This window comes from Thalassophryne amazonica, chromosome 6 (assembly GCF_902500255.1).
Source record: "Thalassophryne amazonica chromosome 6, fThaAma1.1, whole genome shotgun sequence".
Lineage (NCBI taxonomy): Eukaryota > Metazoa > Chordata > Actinopteri > Batrachoidiformes > Batrachoididae > Thalassophryne > Thalassophryne amazonica.
Window position 1 is genome coordinate 7,227,644 of NC_047108.1, and position 19,554 is coordinate 7,247,197.

Genomic DNA, 19,554 nt, shown 5'->3' on the forward strand with positions numbered 1-19,554 from the left:
GAGTAGCTACCTAAACTCTGTAAGGGAGATAGAGTATCTCGTCAATAGTTTTACATCCTCATTGAAGACAACTTTGGATGCTGTAGCTCCTCTGAAAAAGAGAGCTTTAAATCAGAAGTGTCTGACTCCGTGGTATAACTCACAAACTCGTATCTTAAAGCAGATTACCCGTAAGCTGGAGAGGAAATGGCGTCTCACTAATTTAGAAGATCTTCACTTAGCCTGGAAAAAGAGTCTGTTGCTCTATAAAAAAGCCCTCCGTAAAGCTAGGACATCTTTCTACTCATCACTAATTGAAGAAAATAAGAACAACCCCAGGTTTCTTTTCAGCACTGTAGCCAGGCTGACAAAGAGTCAGAGCTCTATTGAGCTGAGTATTCCATTAACTTTAACTAGTAATGACTTCATGACTTTCTTTGCTAACAAAATTTTAACTATTAGAGAAAAAATTACTCATAACCATCCCAAAGACGTATCGTTATCTTTGGCTGCTTTCAGTGATGCCGGTATTTGGTTAGACTCTTTCTCTCCGATTGTTCTGTCTGAGTTATTTTCATTAGTTACTTCATCCAAACCATCAACATGTTTATTAGACCCCATTCCTACCAGGCTGCTCAAGGAAGCCCTACCATTATTTAATGCTTCGATCTTAAATATGATCAATCTATCTTTGTTAGTTGGCTATGTACCACAGGCTTTTAAGGTGGCAGTAATTAAACCATTACTTAAAAAGCCATCACTTGACCCAGCTATCTTAGCTCATTATAGGCCAATCTCCAACCTTCCTTTTCTCTCAAAAATTCTTGAAAGGTTAGTTGTAAAACAGCTAACTGATCATCTGCAGAGGAATGGTCTATTTGAAGAGTTTCAGTCAGGTTTTAGAATTCATCATAGTACAGAAACAGCATTAGTGAAGGTTACAAATGATCTTCTTATGGCCTCGGACAGTGGACTCATCTCTGTGCTTGTTCTGTTAGACCTCAGTGCTGCTTTTGATACTGTTGACCATAAAATTTTATTACAGAGATTAGAGCATGCCATAGGTATTAAAGGCACTGCGCTGCGGTGGTTTGAATCATATTTGTCTAATAGATTACAATTTGTTCATGTAAATGGGGAATCTTCTTCACAGACTAAAGTTAATTATGGAGTTCCACAAGGTTCTGTGCTAGGACCAATTTTATTCACTTTATACATGCTTCCCTTAGGCAGTATTATTAGACGGTATTGCTTAAATTTTCATTGTTACGCAGATGATACCCAGCTTTATCTATCCATGAAGCCAGAGGACACACACCAATTAGCTAAACTGCAGGATTGTCTTACAGACATAAAGACATGGATGACCTCTAATTTCCTGCTTTTAAACTCAGATAAAACTGAAGTTATTGTACTTGGCCCCACAAATCTTAGAAACATGGTGTCTAACCAGATCCTTACTCTGGATGGCATTACCCTGACCTCTAGTAATACTGTGAGAAATCTTGGAGTCATTTTTGATCAGGATATGTCTTTCAAAGCGCATATTAAACAAATATGTAGGACTGCTTTTTTGCATTTACGCAATATCTCTAAAATCAGAAAGGTCTTGTCTCAGAGTGATGCTGAAAAACTAATTCATGCATTTATTTCCTCTAGGCTGGACTATTGTAATTCATTATTATCAGGTTGTCCTAAAAGTTCCCTAAAAAGCCTTCAGTTAATTCAAAATGCTGCAGCTAGAGTACTGACGGGGACTAGAAGGAGAGAGCATATCTCACCCATATTGGCCTCTCTTCATTGGCTTCCTGTTAATTCTAGAATAGAATTTAAAATTCTTCTTCTTACTTATAAGGTTTTGAATAATCAGGTCCCATCTTATCTTAGGGACCTCGTAGTACCATATCACCCCAATAGAGCGTTTCGCTCTCAGACTGCAGGCTTACTTGTAGTTCCTAGGGTTTGTAAGAGTAGAATGGGAGGCAGAGCCTTCAGCTTTCAGGCTCCTCTCCTGTGGAACCAGCTCCCAATTCAGATCAGGGAGACAGACACCCTCTCTACTTTTAAGATTAGGCTTAAAACTTTCCTTTTTGCTAAAGCTTATAGTTAGGGCTGGATCAGGTGACCCTGAACCATCCCTTAGTTATGCTGCTATAGACGTAGACTGCTGGGGGGTTCCCATGATGCACTGTTTCTTTCTCTTTTTGCTCTGTATGCACCACTCTGCATTTAATCATTAGTGATCGATCTCTGCTCCCCTCCACAGCATGTCTTTTTCCTGGTTCTCTCCCTCAGCCCCAACCAGTCCCAGCAGAAGACTGCCCCTCCCTGAGCCTGGTTCTGCTGGAGGTTTCTTCCTGTTAAAAGGGAGTTTTTCCTTCCCACTGTAGCCAAGTGCTTGCTCACAGGGGGTCGTTTTGACCGTTGGGGTTTTACATAATTATTGTATGGCCTTGCCTTACAATATAAAGCGCCTTGGGGCAGCTGTTTGTTGTGATTTGGCGCTATATAAAAAAATTGATTGATTGATTGTTTTTCCAAATGTTTCCAACAGCATTTATGTAGCTTTGAGGAAAATGTCCCAGCACACACTTGACTGGAATGTAGCTGCTAACCTTAAGAAGAGAGCCGCAGAGTAATTGCAAAGTTTATATAAGTGTGATGTTGTGTTATGATGACTAGTTTTTAAGTGATAAATTTTCATTTTGATGCAGTCACGGGATAGACGACAAATATCTATACAGTAAGGTCTATTGTGGATATAAAAGTCTGTTAAGATTTGCAGCGGCGTGCGCGCAGTAGTGCACAGTGCTTTCGGTTTGATAGCCGCTCTTCGCATTCACTGTACATGAAAATAATTCATAATTATTATCATGATGAAGCGTGCTACATACATTTCAAAAGTTTCTTTGAGCTCCAGGGGGTGGACATTATTATACGTGGCACGTGCAGATCATACCGGCATGCTTTGCCGTACCAGATCCATCTTGAGGTTCGCTTGCACGCGCTCAAATTATTTTGGATCCTGTTTTTCCACCATCAAAAGATGTAAATTGCGGTCAGATGGTGCTCAGACTGTGCATGGACTGCCATCGGATAGGTGGCCCATTGACGGCACCTGGAGGGTTTTGAACCTGTGCATCATATTTATTTATTAGTTTATTTGACAGGGACAATACAATCAGACATAGCTACAAATCAAAGCTTGTAGCTGATGTGATGCATACAGAGTATAGCAACAAGTGCTAATTTACAACTCCAGTCCCTGGTTAGGCTTTTCTACTCTAACACAACCTAAAACATCTTAATTTACATTTGAACATCTATAATAAATACAACAGTGCAATTCACTGTCATACTCGGGGCCGCAGGCTGATTTTGACCAACTGTGTGGACTCTCACAGATGGCTGTCAGATCATTTTCGGACTGCAACTGGACACTTTTCGGATGTGGGTCGATTTGTCATTCTGACGCCAATCGCCCTTAATCCGGCTATATAAGAATAGACGGAATAAGGGTGATTGGCGCTTATTCCGGCAAAGGGTGATGCTTTCACTCACTTGTAGAATCATTTCCAAGAATAAATATATAAAGTCCATACCATCAAAGAAGTCGTCACGCATGGATCATACTCAATCACCAGCCAGAGAACAATGTCCAGGTCCACTCATCAAGAAATTTGTCACGCACGGATCACGTGCGATCGCCAGCCGGAGAACAATCTCCCATGGTAGCTCCATCAACTCCTCACAAAATTCTCTCACGATTCTGACACGTTAAATAGAAAGTCCATTATCTCCTGAAAATAATTCTGACTTTTTCCAATGTGAGAAATACACCAGTATGTTCAGGCATCCTGTAAAAACAGCATCGTGGAGACATTCCACAGGCGTATTCACAGTAAAATAGCCTCCAGCGGCACAGACAGCAGCATCAGCACATGATAAGATCTGAAATCTGAGTGACTCTTAAAGAATTAAGAGGTTCGGGGTGAAGGTCCCCTCCTGTCTGTACATCCTCTGTAAATCCAAGCCATCATTTTCAAATGAAAGCTCAGAAGCTTTGTTATCGGACATAGCAGCATTCATTTCACACTGTCTGTTGACGATTGGGATGTTTTTGCTTTTCCTAAAATGTACGTCACATGCTGAGAAATGCTGAGCAAAATGTTTTTCCAGAAATGCACCTGCTAACTCGAAGAGCAAGAGGGAAAATGAGCAATAAAATACATGAGCGACCACTAATTATTACCACATGCTCGCGGATAGACTTACAATCATGAATACTTTGATGCTGTGTTGCTACCTGGGATGTTAAATAATGTGCGACATGTACTTTAAACAGTTTTGTTGGTACAGGGTCATAAAGACAGGTTGTGCATTTAGCTGAAGGTTTCTTCAACAGACCTAGCCAAATAGTATCAAATTCAGTAAATCTTGGTGATGTATCAGTGATGGCACCCACATCAGTAACAGGACGCAGTGATGGGACTAGGGATGGGTATCGAGAACCGGTTCCTTTTGGGTATCGTTAAGAAATGATTCGATCCACCGACATCAATAAGCTTTTTGTTTAACGATTCCCTTAACGGTCCTTCAGAGAGTGGCTGTTGTTTTGGGGGGTGTCTGTCAGGAAAATGATAATTTCTCTACATTGATTACAGACCTGCAGCGGGTCTGTATCAACTTTTCTGCAGCGCGGCTTTAATTTGAACCTTGAACCAATCGAGGCAGTGATTTGCAGATCAAAGCAGTGCTTCGATCTACGATTCGTGGATTGTCATCGCTTTATCCTAATTTTCCCCCGCTAAAACCCTGAAGAGCATATGTCTGAGTAATATTTAATATTTTCATGTTAAACCGGCCTGTTATGGGTCTTCTGTAACAGTTGATAGATGTATTTTATAACTTAAAAATGGGACCGATGCTAACGCGTTAGCATGTCTATGGCGTTTTCAATGTTAAAGTTAGCACTCACTCATGCTGCACTCACTGCAGTTTATTGTCTGGAATAGTCCCAGATTGCATTTCAGAGATTCAGAGAGGGTGGTGTTGGGGGGTAATTTTGGGTTTCATCTTTTTGTTTTTCACCACTTTCATCCCTGAATATGTCAATCGTGAGTCACTCCTCCGTTCTGTTCACACAGCTCCAAACACTGTGCGGCTCTCTGCCGAGTCAAGTTAGAACGACAGAGTCCCGTCGGAATTAATAAATTTAAAGCGAAACGCCGTTTAAATCAAATGACACCTCTTTCCAAACGTTGTAATACAAACAAACTGCAATCAATCAAAATATTTTTTCCTCCCAAAACGAGACGTCCTGCACTGAGGTGCAGCAGCTGGCTGAGCTCAGCTCAGAGGTACCGAGAGACATTCATGCCAAAATGTCTTTTTATTTATGTCCAGAGATCAAGGATCTAGTGACCAATTTAAAATGTTGTTGACATAGAAAACCTGTAAAGCCTACTTTTAGTACACAGAAAATTCACAAGGGGTATCGATAAGGGAATCGATAAGGAATCGGATCGATAAGCAGAATCGATAATGGCATCGATAGATAAAATCTTATCAATACCCATCCCTAGATGGGACTAAAGCATGCTGGCATATATTTAACCTAATGTCATCCATTCTTTTCAATGTAATCTAAGAAATCTTAGGCTGTAAATGGAGAGTGACTTACAGGTGGTTGCCATTGAATAAGTGTTGCCACCATGTCGAACAGGAACTCTGAGTTATGATTCTTTTTTGTTAATGAAACCAGAGTAATAGGTCTGCTTTGTATCCAATAGTGCGTGTTTATAATCCAGAATAGCATCATGCCACACAAGGTGGAATACTTCTACTTTTGAACAATGCTATTTCATGCTAGACTTATGCTCGAGTCCACATAAATGATCACTGAACCGTCACTGAACCATGGTGAGTTTTTTTTTTTTTTTTTGAGGGGAGGTTGTAGTGTAGGTGGAGCGATCATGTCCAATGTGCACATGAGCACTGAATTGAAGCTGTCAACAAGGCTATCTACTGAATCATCATGTCCCAAAAGTGACACTAAGATATCAGGGAGTCTGGCTCCAAGTTCATTTGTAATTAAGGAGTTGATATGACGCCACGATTATGAATAAGTGTCTTGTAATAAGACTGTAAACTTAATAAGTGAGTCATGTAAAACCACTGACGTAAGAGACACAATGTCAATATTTGAGACGGTAATACAAGCAAGGACTCTAAGGCCACATTAGGTCCTGCAGGCTCTCTAATCACATGCTCCATGTCCTGCTGCAAAGTCCTAATGATTCCCTCCCTGTAGAACTCCATCTATGTTCGTAGATAAGATGGCAGCGCCTTCCCCAGTATGGTGAAGGATGTCTGGTGTCGGAGACAGAATGGTCCGCCCTACCTCCACTGCGCATGCGTCATTTTGGAGCGTCAGCAGCTCATCTGAGACAGACGCTCTTCACCCAAAGCAATCAAATGGATTAATGGGATTATTAACTATCAAATGACAAAGTAAAACCTTTTAAATAATTCTAAAGTCAGTTTTAAGCAGAAATGAGGCGAGACTCGATGATGCTTTGAAATGACCGATGCACAGTGAAGGCATCAGCGCATGTACACATGTAGCCGCTATGATCGCTTCCTCCGTCTTTTGTGATGAAATAATGCTGAATTCATGTGGAAATGATTGTTGTACAAAACCTTCAGATATCTGTCGCTGAGATAGATGATGACTGGAGTGCAGTCTTAAGCAGAAATGAGGCGATAATCCGTGAACTGCAGCTGATGACGCATGTGCAATGAAGGCAGGGCAGACTGATTTTTAGTGGGGACTGTTCGGTCGGCGACACCGACATCAGCAAGCCAAAGAGACCCCAGAAGGAGGGCCAGTTATCAATAATACTAAAACTTTGCTGCCTGCAGAACTGTGCCAGCCATTTGTTCAAGATGTCAGCCTGCATAAAGGCCTCGTCATGACCCGGAGAGGGGAGGGGAATATGTTCTTCTAATTTAGTGAGCAGGGGTGCTGAAAAGGGGAGACTAAAGCCCCGTTTACACATAGATGGTAAGAGCTCCCGGAAGCGTCCCGGAAGAGTTTTTGGCCGTCTTAAGGATCACACGCCGTTGTTAACACCGGCACTAGGGGGCGTGGCTTAGTTCCGGCTTTACCGGGAATCGTCGAAAAAAATTATTCAACATGTCGAATAATTCCGGGAGCGCTCCCGGAGAATTCACGTGACGACGGAGACAACGCGAACAACGGCGTTTGATACTTTTTAATCACCGTTTCATCCTGCCTCTTCCTGTAGTGCCGCAGTTTACACCGCTGTAATTGGCGGCCGGCATTGTATCCCTAATCAATGGCGTGTAAAACGGCGATAGAGCCCACATTGGCTTCCTCAAGGGCGCTTTAACCAGCAACAGAGGCAGACAAAACGGCGGCGATAGCGGAGAGTACGGCGTTCTAAATGCCACCTCCCAGTTAACGGCGTTCCAAACGGCAGATGGGCGACGGTCAGTATAAAACGCTAGCGCACTGCATGCAGGCCTCTCACTCGCGGCCAGCTCCAGATATTTTTGCATAGAAGCTCCAGTATGCTTCCTAAAATAAAACTGGCAGCGGCAAGGACTTACCAAGAGGTCTGGTTCAGAAGCAGAGGGTAGCCCTGTGGTGGAGACGGAGCAACACGCTGAGGAGGGGAAAAGGAGAAGAAAAGGCTGAGTATGATCTCCCTCCCCCTGCAGTGACAGAGGCATGTATTCCTGCTGCTTCAGCCTATTATACTCTGGGGGCGGTGCCTATATGCAAAAGTTCCTGAAGTAACGCAGGATTTGCCTGGATAAATCCAGCGATACACAGGGCATTATCAGCGGCAGCAGAACACCGCCATTCTCACGCGCGTCTTAACCTGCGATTGTAAAGGATAGAACTGGGTATTAACCCCCGTTGCCTGACGTGTGCTGGATGTTACGGCTTCAAAACACCGCCGGCGAAACACCGAATTTAGCTGCGTTTTATCCGCGTATTTGCGGCTAGTACGGTGGTCAAAACGCCGGCGAAATGCTCCGCTCCTTTCCACCGTGAAAACAGCCGGAACTACTGTGAACTTCGGTCTACGTACTACCCGCCGACAAAACCGTCTATGTGTAAACCATGCTTAAGGAGAAGGGCTCTAGGGGCCCATGACTGACAGAGGCCCAGAGAGGGCCCTTATACAATTACAATACTGATAAAATAATACGGGGGTTCTCCAGTAAGATTTCTTTTCATGGGACCCAAAATCCCTGGCGGTGTCCCTGTTGGTGAGTTATAATGATAGAATTCATTATTTTGAGTGACTGTCTACACAGGCTTGCTGGAATGGACTAACTCACTCACTCATTTCTGCTGACCAAGGCCGATGCTGTGTCCAGCACAGGGGAGAAAAAACAAAACAAACAAACAAAAAAAAAACAAACAACGCTAAAATACCCTCGGCCATATGAGCACTGTGTTCTTTATCATTTTCAGATGTTTAATTCATTACTGAGAGCCTATTGTCTTACAATTTGTACATGTTCAATAAAGCCCCCTATCAATCAGTCACTTATACTAACATCCATGAATTGTTTTGTAAATAAGCTCAAAGGTATTGTTAGGTTCCAAAAACAGCATTTTCAGTTTTACAAGTGTTTATTTCTCACTAGCTTTTACATAATATATGAGAAAGGTGTTATTTCTAACCAAAAATGAAGCAAAGTTAGCAGCTAGCAACACCAGGAAGTAACATCACCACGCTAATGTCCATGAGATCCTGCCATAAAATTAGGTACAGAACATGACTTTTTAACATCTTAAAATAGGTCAAGGTTAGCCATCTTCGAACTTGTCCAAGGTCTGTGTCCCAAGAATGTCCCCTGTAAATTTGAAGACTGTGGCAGGAACAGAACTGGATTTATGCTGTACAAAGTCAGACGGACGGACGGATGACAGGACTTCGCAATACCCGATGGCCCATTATGTTGACCTCGGGTAAAAAAAAAGTCACGTAAGAGCTACTGTGAATAATTCCACCTGTGTTACTGTAGGTCATGTTGGTGTTACCACACTACAGAGCTGCCACACATCCTGAATAGGAACCACTCAGACAAGCAGTTCATCCCCACCTCCTGAAAGTAGCCATCTGTCTAATCTATCTACACCAGCCAGGTGCCTTATATAATATATATATATATATATATATATATATATATATATATATATATATATGTGTGTGTGTGTGTGTGTGTGTGTGTGTGTGTGTGTGAGTGAGTGAGAGAGGATACACATACTGATTGCAACATCTTGGGAGAAAGGCAGAGGTAGAAAGTGAAAATAATATCCTTTGAGCAAGACTCCAATAATACAGTTCTTTTTGTGCAGTTGTTCTTAATGAATAAAGTTGGAGCATCAATCATGACAAAGCTAGCTGGCAGACTGTTACTTACTATTGTGCACAGTCGATTAGCTGGTACTCGTTGGATCTCTCAAAGCAGGCCTTGACACCCTCGTCTTGCCACAGTGCCTTTGCATGGTCATAAAACTCCTGAGACCAGACGAAAAGAGAGAAGCAAATGAATGACAGGTGGTACAAAGGGATGAAAAGATGTAAAACAACAACAAAAAAGAATGAAAGTCATTTTTACTTCACAATAGCAAGTATGGAGTAACTTAAAATGAAATGTTGGACAAAAAAGCTTAAACCAGAGAATTGAATTAGGAAATGTAGCTGAGTTTTTTTTTTGAGTGAAGTTAAATGCAAAGGGATTCATGTGTTGCTCATTATTTTTCATTAATTACTCAGAGAAATCACACATCACTTCAAACATCAAAACAGAAAAGTGCTCATGCAAAACAAAACAAGCACAATTTAATTTTTGTGCACGTTCTTCCGAGGATGAAGATAATAAACAGAGAATGTAGGGCAAGGTTGTGTGTCATTACCAGAACGATCACATGCATGTTGACACCACGTGCTGTGTACATGTGTGCAAAGGTGGAAGGAAAGAGACAGGCTTGATGAAATACTGCAGCATCAGTTTTTAGTGGATTCTTTGAACTAACATACTGAAAGTAAATTTCATGTTTATTGCTGTTCAAAAGTAGTACCACCACTCTGTCCGAACTGTAAAAAGTACACCTGTGCTTAGGGATGGGTATTGATAAGATTTTATCAATATCGATGCCATTATCGATTCTGCTTATCGATTCTCTTATCGATACCTCGTGAATTTTGTACTAAAAGTAGGCTTTACAGGTTTTAGATGTATTTCATTGAGTCTTAAAGTAAACAAATATGAAATTGGTCACTGTATCCTTGATCTCTGGACATAAATAAAAATAAACAAAACTGTGTTTCGCTTTGAAGTTATTAATTCCAACTGGACTCTATTATTTATTTATTTATTTATGTTCATTGTTAGTTGGTTTTATATTTTTTCTGTTGTGTTTTTATTCAGGTTCTTTATGTCTCTTTCTCTAAAATTGTATATAATCATTAGATTAGTTATTATTACTATTATTGTTGTGCTTGCTATTATTAATATATAAACAAAAATAAATAAAAAAAAATTACAATTTGTAATACATTTGACTCTTACGACAAACGCTTGACAGCTGCAACTGCTTAATGCTAATTTTAACATTGAAAATGCCATGGACATGCTAACGTGTTAGCATCGGTCCCATTTTTGTTATAAAATACATCTATCAACTGTTTCAGAAGACCATAAAAGGTCTGTTTAAGATAAAAAAGGTAAATAACACTGCTCTTTAAGGCTTTAGCGGGGGAAAGCAAAAGAAAAAAAATTAATCAACGAAGCAATGATCAAAGCACTGCTTCGAACTGCAAATCACTGCTTCGATTGGTTCAAGGTTCAAAGCAAAGCCGCGCTGCAGAAAAGTTGATTACAGACCCGCTGCAGGGTCTGTAATCAATGTAGAGAAATTATAATTTTCCTGACAAACACCCCAAAAACAACGGCCACTCTGAAGGACCGATAAGGGAATCATTAAGTAAAAAGGTTATTGATGTCGGTGGATCGAATAATTTCTTAACGATAACCGAAAGGAACCGGTTCTCGATAACCATCCCTACCTGTGCTTTTCCCTTCTTCTTTCATAAATAATAATGTATGATAAAATAAAGAACACTGTTTAGTTGGACATACAAATCAAAACTTCTTACATCTAAGTAGCAACTAAACATTCAACAAATCCTTTCCAGTGCTACGTCACAACCAAAGGTCTGTTTTTTGGAAAGTGGAAAGTCAAAACTCTGTAGTGTTAAATTTACCAATAAATAAATAAATAAATAAATAATAGCATCAACAGCATTTATGATTTTACAGCAACTGGCTCAATAAAATCATCTGATGATGAATACAGCTAGAATGTGGGAATTTAGCATCTATCAAAATGACAGGTTGCTCTTAAGTGGTTTCTCCCTCATTTCACTCTGTGTTGCCAAAGCAGATTCGAGGTGGATCTGCATGTTGATTTGACACACGTTTTTCACCAGATGCCCTTCCTGACAACTCCACATTATATAGAAAGTAGGCATGGGTGGCCTTGTACCAGGAACCTTCTGCACCAGAAACAAGTGCACCACCCTGCTAAAATGACAGATCTCTAATTTCTTGAATCACTTCAATCAATCAATCAATTTTATTTATATAGCGCCAAATCACAACAAACAGTTGCCCCAAGGCGCTTTATATTGTAAGGCAAGGCCATACAATAATTATGTAAAACCCCAACGGTCAAAACGACCCCCTGTGAGCAAGCACTTGGCTACAGTGGGAAGGAAAAACTCCCTTTTAACAGGAAGAAACCTCCAGCAGAACCAGGCTCAGGGAGGGGCAGTCTTCTGCTGGGACTGGTTGGGGCTGAGGGAGAGAACCAGGAAAAAGACATGCTGTGGAGGGGAGCAGAGATCGATCACTAATGAATAAATGCAGAGTGGTGCATACAGAGCAAAAAGAGAAAGAAACAGTGCATCATGGGAACCCCCCAGCAGTCTACGTCTATAGCAGCATAACTAAGGGATGGTTCAGGGTCACCTGATCCAGCCCTAACTATAAGCTTTAGCAAAAAGGAAAGTTTTAAGCCTAATCTTAAAAGTAGAGAGGGTGTCTGTCTCCCTGATCTGAATTGGGAGCTGGTTCCACAGGAGAGGAGCCTGAAAGCTGAAGGCTCTGCCTCCCATTCTACTCTTACAAACCCTAGGAACTACAAGTAAGCCTGCAGTCTGAGAGCGAAGCGCTCTATTGGGGTGATATGGTACTACGAGGTCCCTAAGATAAGATGGGACCTGATTATTCAAAACCTTATAAGTAAGAAGAAGAATTTTAAATTCTATTCTAGAATTAACAGGAAGCCAATGAAGAGAGGCCAATATGGGTGAGATATGCTCTCTCCTTCTAGTCCCCGTCAGTACTCTAGCTGCAGCATTTTGAATTAACTGAAGGCTTTTTAGGGAACTTTTAGGACAACCTGATAATAATGAATTACAATAGTCCAGCCTAGAGGAAATAAATGCATGATTTTAGAGATAATGCGTAAATGCAAAAAAGCAGTCCTACATATTTGTTTAATATGCGCTTTGAATGACATATCCTGATCAAAAATGACTCCAAGATTTCTCACAGTATTACTAGAGGTCAGGGTAATGCCATCCACAGTAAGGATCTGGTTAGACACCATGTTTCTAAGATTTGTGGGGCCAAGTACAATAACTTCAGTTTTATCTGAGTTTAAAAGCAGGAAATTAGAGGTCATCCATGTCTTTATGTCTGTAAGACAATCCTGCAGTTTAGCTAATTGGTGTGTGTCCTCTGGCTTCATGGATAGATAAAGCTGGGTATCATCTGTGTAACAATGAAAATTTAAGCAATACCGTCTAATAATACTGCCTAAGGGAAGCATGTATAAAGTGAATAAAATTGGTCCTAGCACAGAACCTTGTGGAACTCCATAATTAACTTTAGTCTGTGAAGAAGATTCCCCATTTACATGAACAAATTGTAACCTATTAGACAAATATGATTCAAACCACCGCAGCGCAGTGCCTTTAATACCTATGGCATGCTCTAATCTCTGTAATAAAATTTTATGGTCAACAGTATCAAAAGCAGCACTGAGGTCTAACAGAACAAGCACAGAGATGAGTCCACTGTCCGAGGACATAAGAAGATCATTTGTAACCTTCACTAATGCTGTTTCTGTACTATGATGAATTCTAAAACCTGACTGAAACTCTTCAAATAGACCATTCCTCTGCAGATGATCAGTTAGCTGTTTTACAACTACCCTTTCAAGAATTTTTGAGAGAAAAGGAAGGTTGGAGATTGGCCTATAATTAGCTAAGATAGCTGGGTCAAGTGATGGCTTTTTAAGTAATGGTTTAATTACTGCCACCTTAAAAGCCTGTGGTACATAGCCAACTAACAAAGATAGATTGATCATATTTAAGATCGAAGCATTAAATAATGGTAGGGCTTCCTTGAGCAGCCTGGTAGGAATGGGAATTTCCTCTCCAACTTACGGGTTATCTGCTTTAAGCTACGAGTTTGTGAGTTATACCACGGAGTCAGGCACTTCTGATTTAAAGCTCTCTTTTTTAGAGGAGCTACAGCATCCAAAGTTGTCTTCAATGAGGATGTAAAGCTATTGACGAGATACTCTATCTCACTTACAGAGTTTAGGTAGCTACTCTGCACTGTGTTGGTATATGGCATTAGAGAACATAAAGAAGGAATCATATCCTTAAACCTAGTTACAGCACTTTCTGAAAGACTTCTAGTGTAATGAAACTTATTCCCCACTGCTGGGTAGTCCATCAGAGTAAATGTAAATGTTATTAAGAAATGATCAGACAGAAGGGAGTTTTCAGGGAATACTGTTAAGTCTTCTATTTCCATACCATAAGTCAGAACAAGATCTAAGATATGATTAAAGTGGTGGGTGGACTCATTTACTTTTTGAGCAAAGCCAATAGAGTCTAATAATAGATTAAATGCAGTGTTGAGGCTGTCATTCTCAGCATCTGTGTGGATGTTAAAATCGCCCACTATAATTATCTTATCTGAGCTAAGCACTAAGTCAGACAAAAGGTCTGAAAATTCACAGAGAAACTCACAGTAACGACCAGGTGGACGATAGATAATAACAAATAAAACTGGTTTTTGGGACTTCCAATTTGGATGGACAAGACTAAGAGTCAAGCTTTCAAATGAATTAAAGCTCTGTCTGGGTTTTTGATTAATTAATAAGCTGGAATGGAAGATTGCTGCTAATCCTCCGCCCCGGCCCATGCTACGAGCATTCTGACAGTTAGTGTGACTCGGGGGTGTTGAATCATTTAAACTAACATATTCATCCTGCTGTAACCAGGTTTCTGTAAGGCAGAATAAATCAATATGTTGATCAATTATTATATCATTTACCAACAGGGACTTAGAAGAGAGAGACCTAATGTTTAATAGACCACATTTAACTGTTTTAGTCTGTGGTGCAGTTGAAGGTGCTATATTATTTTTTCTTTTTGAATTTTTATGCTTAAATAGATTTTTGCTGGTTATTGGTGGTCTGGGAGCAGACACCGTCTCTACGGAGAAGGGGTAATGAGGGGATGGCAGGGGGAGAGAAGCTGCAGAGAAGTGTGTAAGACTACAACTCTGCTTCCTGGTTTGAGGCGGCAGTGTCTCGCCGTTTCAAGTTGAAAACTTCCACATTTCAGGCTCTGTTGACCCAGGAAGTCGTCAGAGAACAGAGAACTTTCAGAAGAAGTCGGCATGAGGAGTTTATTCGGACATTCCATTGTTAACGGACATTTTGTAATGAAAGAACGTGCGGGCAGAGTCGCACGTCGGGCTGGACCCGACCGCGGGGGGTCGCGACAGGAAAAACACCTCTGTTGGAAACCTTAACGGACAAGTTGGAACATGTCCAAGCTGTTAAACAATTTCTGTTACTCACTTGTTGAAAGCCATCAAAAGCCGCCTGAATTTTACAAATGGTTTTCAACACGGAGGTGTTTTTCCTGTCGCGGCGCACACAGATTTGCATAAAGTCCTCATGCCGGCCTCTTCTGAATCTTCTCTGTTCTCTCACGACGTCCTGGGTGAATTAAGCCTTAAATTAGGATGTTTTCAGGTCACAACAGCCAGACGACGTCGCCTGGAAGCGCTGCGCGACGCCCGCTCCATGGGAAGTCCTTACAGCGACAGAAACACCCCATAATCTCTCATCAGCCGTTAAACTTTTCACCGAAAACCAGCTAAAGTTCTTGAATAGTGTCCACTCGGATATTCCTCACAAGTCCAGAAAAAATTTTTGATAAAGCAACGCGCGCCGTCTCGAGCAGCGTGTGAAACAAAGGAATTCAGCTGAGAGGGCTGAACCACATCTCACTCAAGGCCTGCCCACAGGGAAATGACGTCGCCGACATGTGTGAAAAAACTCACGCATGCGCACAAGGGTTCAAGCATGATTGGTGTAATCGCACGTCATTCAAATCAATATAGTTAAAAAAAATAATAAAAGCGTCGGTTTCTTATCTAATACACCTCGTATAAACACATTAAGTATATACAGTTGTGCTCAACAGTTTACATACCCTGGCAGAATTTTAGCTTTTTTGTCCATTTTTAAGAGTATATGAATGACAACACAAAAACTTTAATTTCACTCATGGTTAGTCGTTGGGTGAAGCCATTTATTGTCAAACAACTGTGTTTCCTTACGTGGCTGTGATTGGAGAAATTATGCACAGTGCAAGCTTTGCATTTTGTATCACCAGTTATCCATCTTCATGATGAAGTGGTATAGAGGAGGATTTTCTTAAACAGAAGACCTGAAAGTTTTGCTACAAACTGCCAGAAGGTACATCTGAGATGCAAGCCTGGATCTGATCCGTTTTGGTGAAAGAAAATCCTTCTCTGCTCTCCTCCACTATGAAGCTAAGAGAAGTGATGCAAAATGCAAAGCTTGCACTATGCACAATTTCTCCAATCACAGCCACATAAGCCCATAACTTCTCCTGGGTTGTCTGGGTGTCTTGATGGCTTTCCTCACTCTTCTCCTTCTTGCACAGTCACTCAGTTTTTGAGAACTGTCTACTCCATGCAGATTTACAATAGAGTGCCATACTGTTTGTATTTCTTTGTAATTAAAGTCCAAAACATATTCAGTGGCAGCTTTACCATCAGAGAGCCTCGTCCACAACGACCTCAAAAAACTCCAAGCTGTCGATGTTAAAGGGGCAACACACAGTATTAAGAACAGGGGTATGTAAACTTTTGATCAGGGTCATTTGGGTAGTTCTCTTGTCATTTTGATTTAAAAAGAGCAAATAGTTGTTTGACAATGAATGGCTTCACCCAACCACTAACAAGTGGGGAAAAAAAAACAAAAACGTTTTTGTGTTGTCATTCATATTCTCTTAAAATGGCCAAAAAAAAAGCAAAAATTCTGCCAGGGTATGTAAATTTCTGAGCACAACTGTATTTTAAGAGAATCATTGGTTCTACAGGTCTTATGACAAATGGCTTTCACGGATTTATCCTCGCATTCACAAAGACCAGAAACAGGAAATGCATTTTCAATTCTTAAATTTGCAATGTCTTTCTTAGGTCTTATGTTAATGATTTAAATTTCTCAAATCTGTAACAGAAGTTCTATGCACCATCCTTAAATCTATCAAACAAAACCATCAAATATGAACTCTTTTCTGCACATCACAGCATATTTCAATATTACATTTGAATAATTTTTCTTTTTCTTAAATTTCTTATTTCAGAATGCATGCTCTGAAGATTTTTTCTACATTTTTTTGATATGGATTATTAGTTCACCTTAAGTTTACTGTCTTAATTTTAAAAAGACAGAAATCCGCCTTACCATGGTTAAAGTCGTTTTTTTGTTTCACACAACAAAGTATCAGAGGGGTGTAATCTGGTGGAGCTCTTTAAAAGGTGCAGAGAAATGATTCATTGAGCCAGTGTTGTCAACTCCTCAGTAAGAAAAGTAGCTACTGGCTACATCAATGGTTAATTTGTATATTATGGCATCATAACAGTTGTGGGAGAGAACACTGAATACATTATCAACCTTTTAATACTGTTTGGTAAATTCCATATTCATAAATGCAGAGTATTGAAAAGGGAATTTACACAGACTTCTGGCTGCATTTGAACAATATATAAGCAGTATTAAGCTATAGATGCTCCCAAATGTCATACAAACTGTCACGCTCTATAAGGATTTTTTTTTTTCTTTTTTAGGAGAATTAATGTTAAAGAAACCTTTTACTTTTGTTCTTGTACAATTTATTTATTTTTTAAATCTCATTCTATTGTGGCCTTGTCCTTTGTTCGTTTACTGTTAATGTATTTGTTTAAATACAGTTTTGGGGGAAAAAACGTGGGAGAGTCAAAAAAGTGATTCTTGATTTTGCCATTAAAATTGGCTATCACTCCTCAAAATAAAATAACTTCTCAAAGCCAGGCTGACCAAGTCCGAGTGAGGTTTGCAATTCAATGTGGGAACAGCCGCGGAGCCATGGCGCGTGCGTGTTTGAACGCGGAGGACTGTAGATATCTCCCCGCTCAGTGCTTTAGGCTCTGTGGCTTTGCAGCAGCGGGTGTGGGGGAACCCGCTGTTGCTCGGTGAGAACTAAGACTTGAGTCGACAAACACCAGAAAAGTCTCTAGTGATGCCAGGAAAAGTAGCTAGATTTGTCGCTAGTCGCTATTGAGAAAATAAGTCGTCAAGAGGGTTTGGAAAGTCGCCAGATTTAGTGAGAAAGTCACCAAGTTGGCAACACTCCACTGAGCAGTGAATCACTGGAACACATCTGGACATAATCTCAACAGACATGCAGGACAAGTCCTCAGCAGCTCACAGAGTTAACACCAGGTGGCACTGTTTTCTACTCCTGGAGCTCCACAACGGAAATCTGACATGACTGGAACCAATGATTCATGTGGATCAGAGTGAACAGTTATACACATAGCAAGTCCTTTCGGCTGCTCCCTTGTTTGCACTCGGGGTCACCACAGCAAATCCAAGGTGGATCTGCATGTTGAATTGGCACAGGTTTTATGCCGGATGCCCTTCCTGATGCAACTCCACATTACATGGAGAAATGTTTTGAACCCGGAACCTTCTGTACTGAAATCAAGCGCATTAACCACTTGGCCACTACCCCTGCTGCTGGACAGTTATACACATTAAGATAGAATTATCAGCTCTCCTATGAAACTTAACATTTTCTTCAAAATTTTCCTTTTTTTTTTTCTTTTTTTTTTTTTAAACAAAGCAAGGAACTGCCAACACTGCATTTCTAAACATCCTTGTTTTATGTTGGATGGTTACATTATTTTACTTTGCACAGAGGAACAAAACCTTTTCACAAAATCCAAGAACTACAAGGGTCAAAATGATTAGCCCCCTTTTTGTTGAACCATAGCACAAATCACTGCTGTGCAATAATGTGCTGTAACTTTGTGACGCTCAAAGCTTGTACTTAAGTTAAAACTCAGGGTTGTCTTCCAGTGTACATACAGTATAAAAACTTCAGCAATGGTTTAAGCTGTCACTTGAGAAAGCATCATGCCAAAAACAAAAGAAATCAGCCTACACTTGAGAACAATTGTTGATGCTCACAAAGCAGGAAAAGGAGCTATTATCACAGCGTTTCCAAGTGTCAAGAACTGGAGTGAGAATTGTCATCAAGAAATTCAAAGACAGCCACACAGTACAGAACAAGTCTGGCAGAGGTAGGAAGGGAACGCTTTCAAAGACTCTGGAAAGAAAACTAGTCTGAAGACCCCAGAACAAGACACCAGTGAATGACTTAGTCAAGTCAGAACTGTAGTCTGAAAGAAGATAATCACTTGAGCTCTGGACAGGAATGAACTGAGAGGTTACAGAACAAGAAAAACTCCACTTCTGCAGAAAAGACATCTTAAAGCCAGACTGAAGTACGTTAAGGACAACCTGGAGAAACATTATCAATATTGCACGCGTGTCCTTTGATCAGATGAGACTGAACTAAAGCTTTTTGGCCACAGAGACACTGCTCATGTTTGGAGAAAGAAGTGTGATGCGTATAACCCAAAGAACACCGTCCCCACAGTGAATTGGCAATCTTCTCAAAGTGGAAGGAATCATAAAGGAAGAAAGACAACGTGAAGATTCTGAAAGAAAACCTCACGTGGTCAGCAGAAACTAGGTCTGGGTCATCGCTTTGTCTTTAAACACAACAACGTCCCGAAACATACGTACATCTCATCTGGTGAAGAACTACTTCCAGAAGACCAAAGTGAACGCTAAGGCCGAGTCACACTTTGATGGATAGAGCAAAAACAGTTACACATTTAAATATTTTGTCCGTTGTAAAATACGTCAGTCTCCTGTGAAGTTGGGGCGCTAATGGACAGCTGACATCACATCTCCTCGGAGCTCCGCGCTGACCAGGATTTTATTGGTTTACAGACAAATATGTGGCATTTGAGCAAAGTCTGGCACTCAGGAAGTATGACGTCATGTTT

The 19,554-nt window shown here is 40.6% G+C and overlaps 1 protein-coding gene across 1 annotated transcript in view; it reads right to left on the reverse strand.

The window, feature by feature from the left end:
* gnas (GNAS complex locus) overlaps window positions 1-19,554 on the reverse strand; it is a 157,861-nt gene that overhangs the window by 44,706 nt on the left and 93,601 nt on the right. Inside the window, exon 5 of the mRNA XM_034171724.1 lies at window positions 9,448-9,545. Coding sequence (XP_034027615.1) covers window positions 9,448-9,545 — 98 coding nt within the window. The remainder of the gene's footprint in view (window positions 1-9,447; window positions 9,546-19,554) is intronic.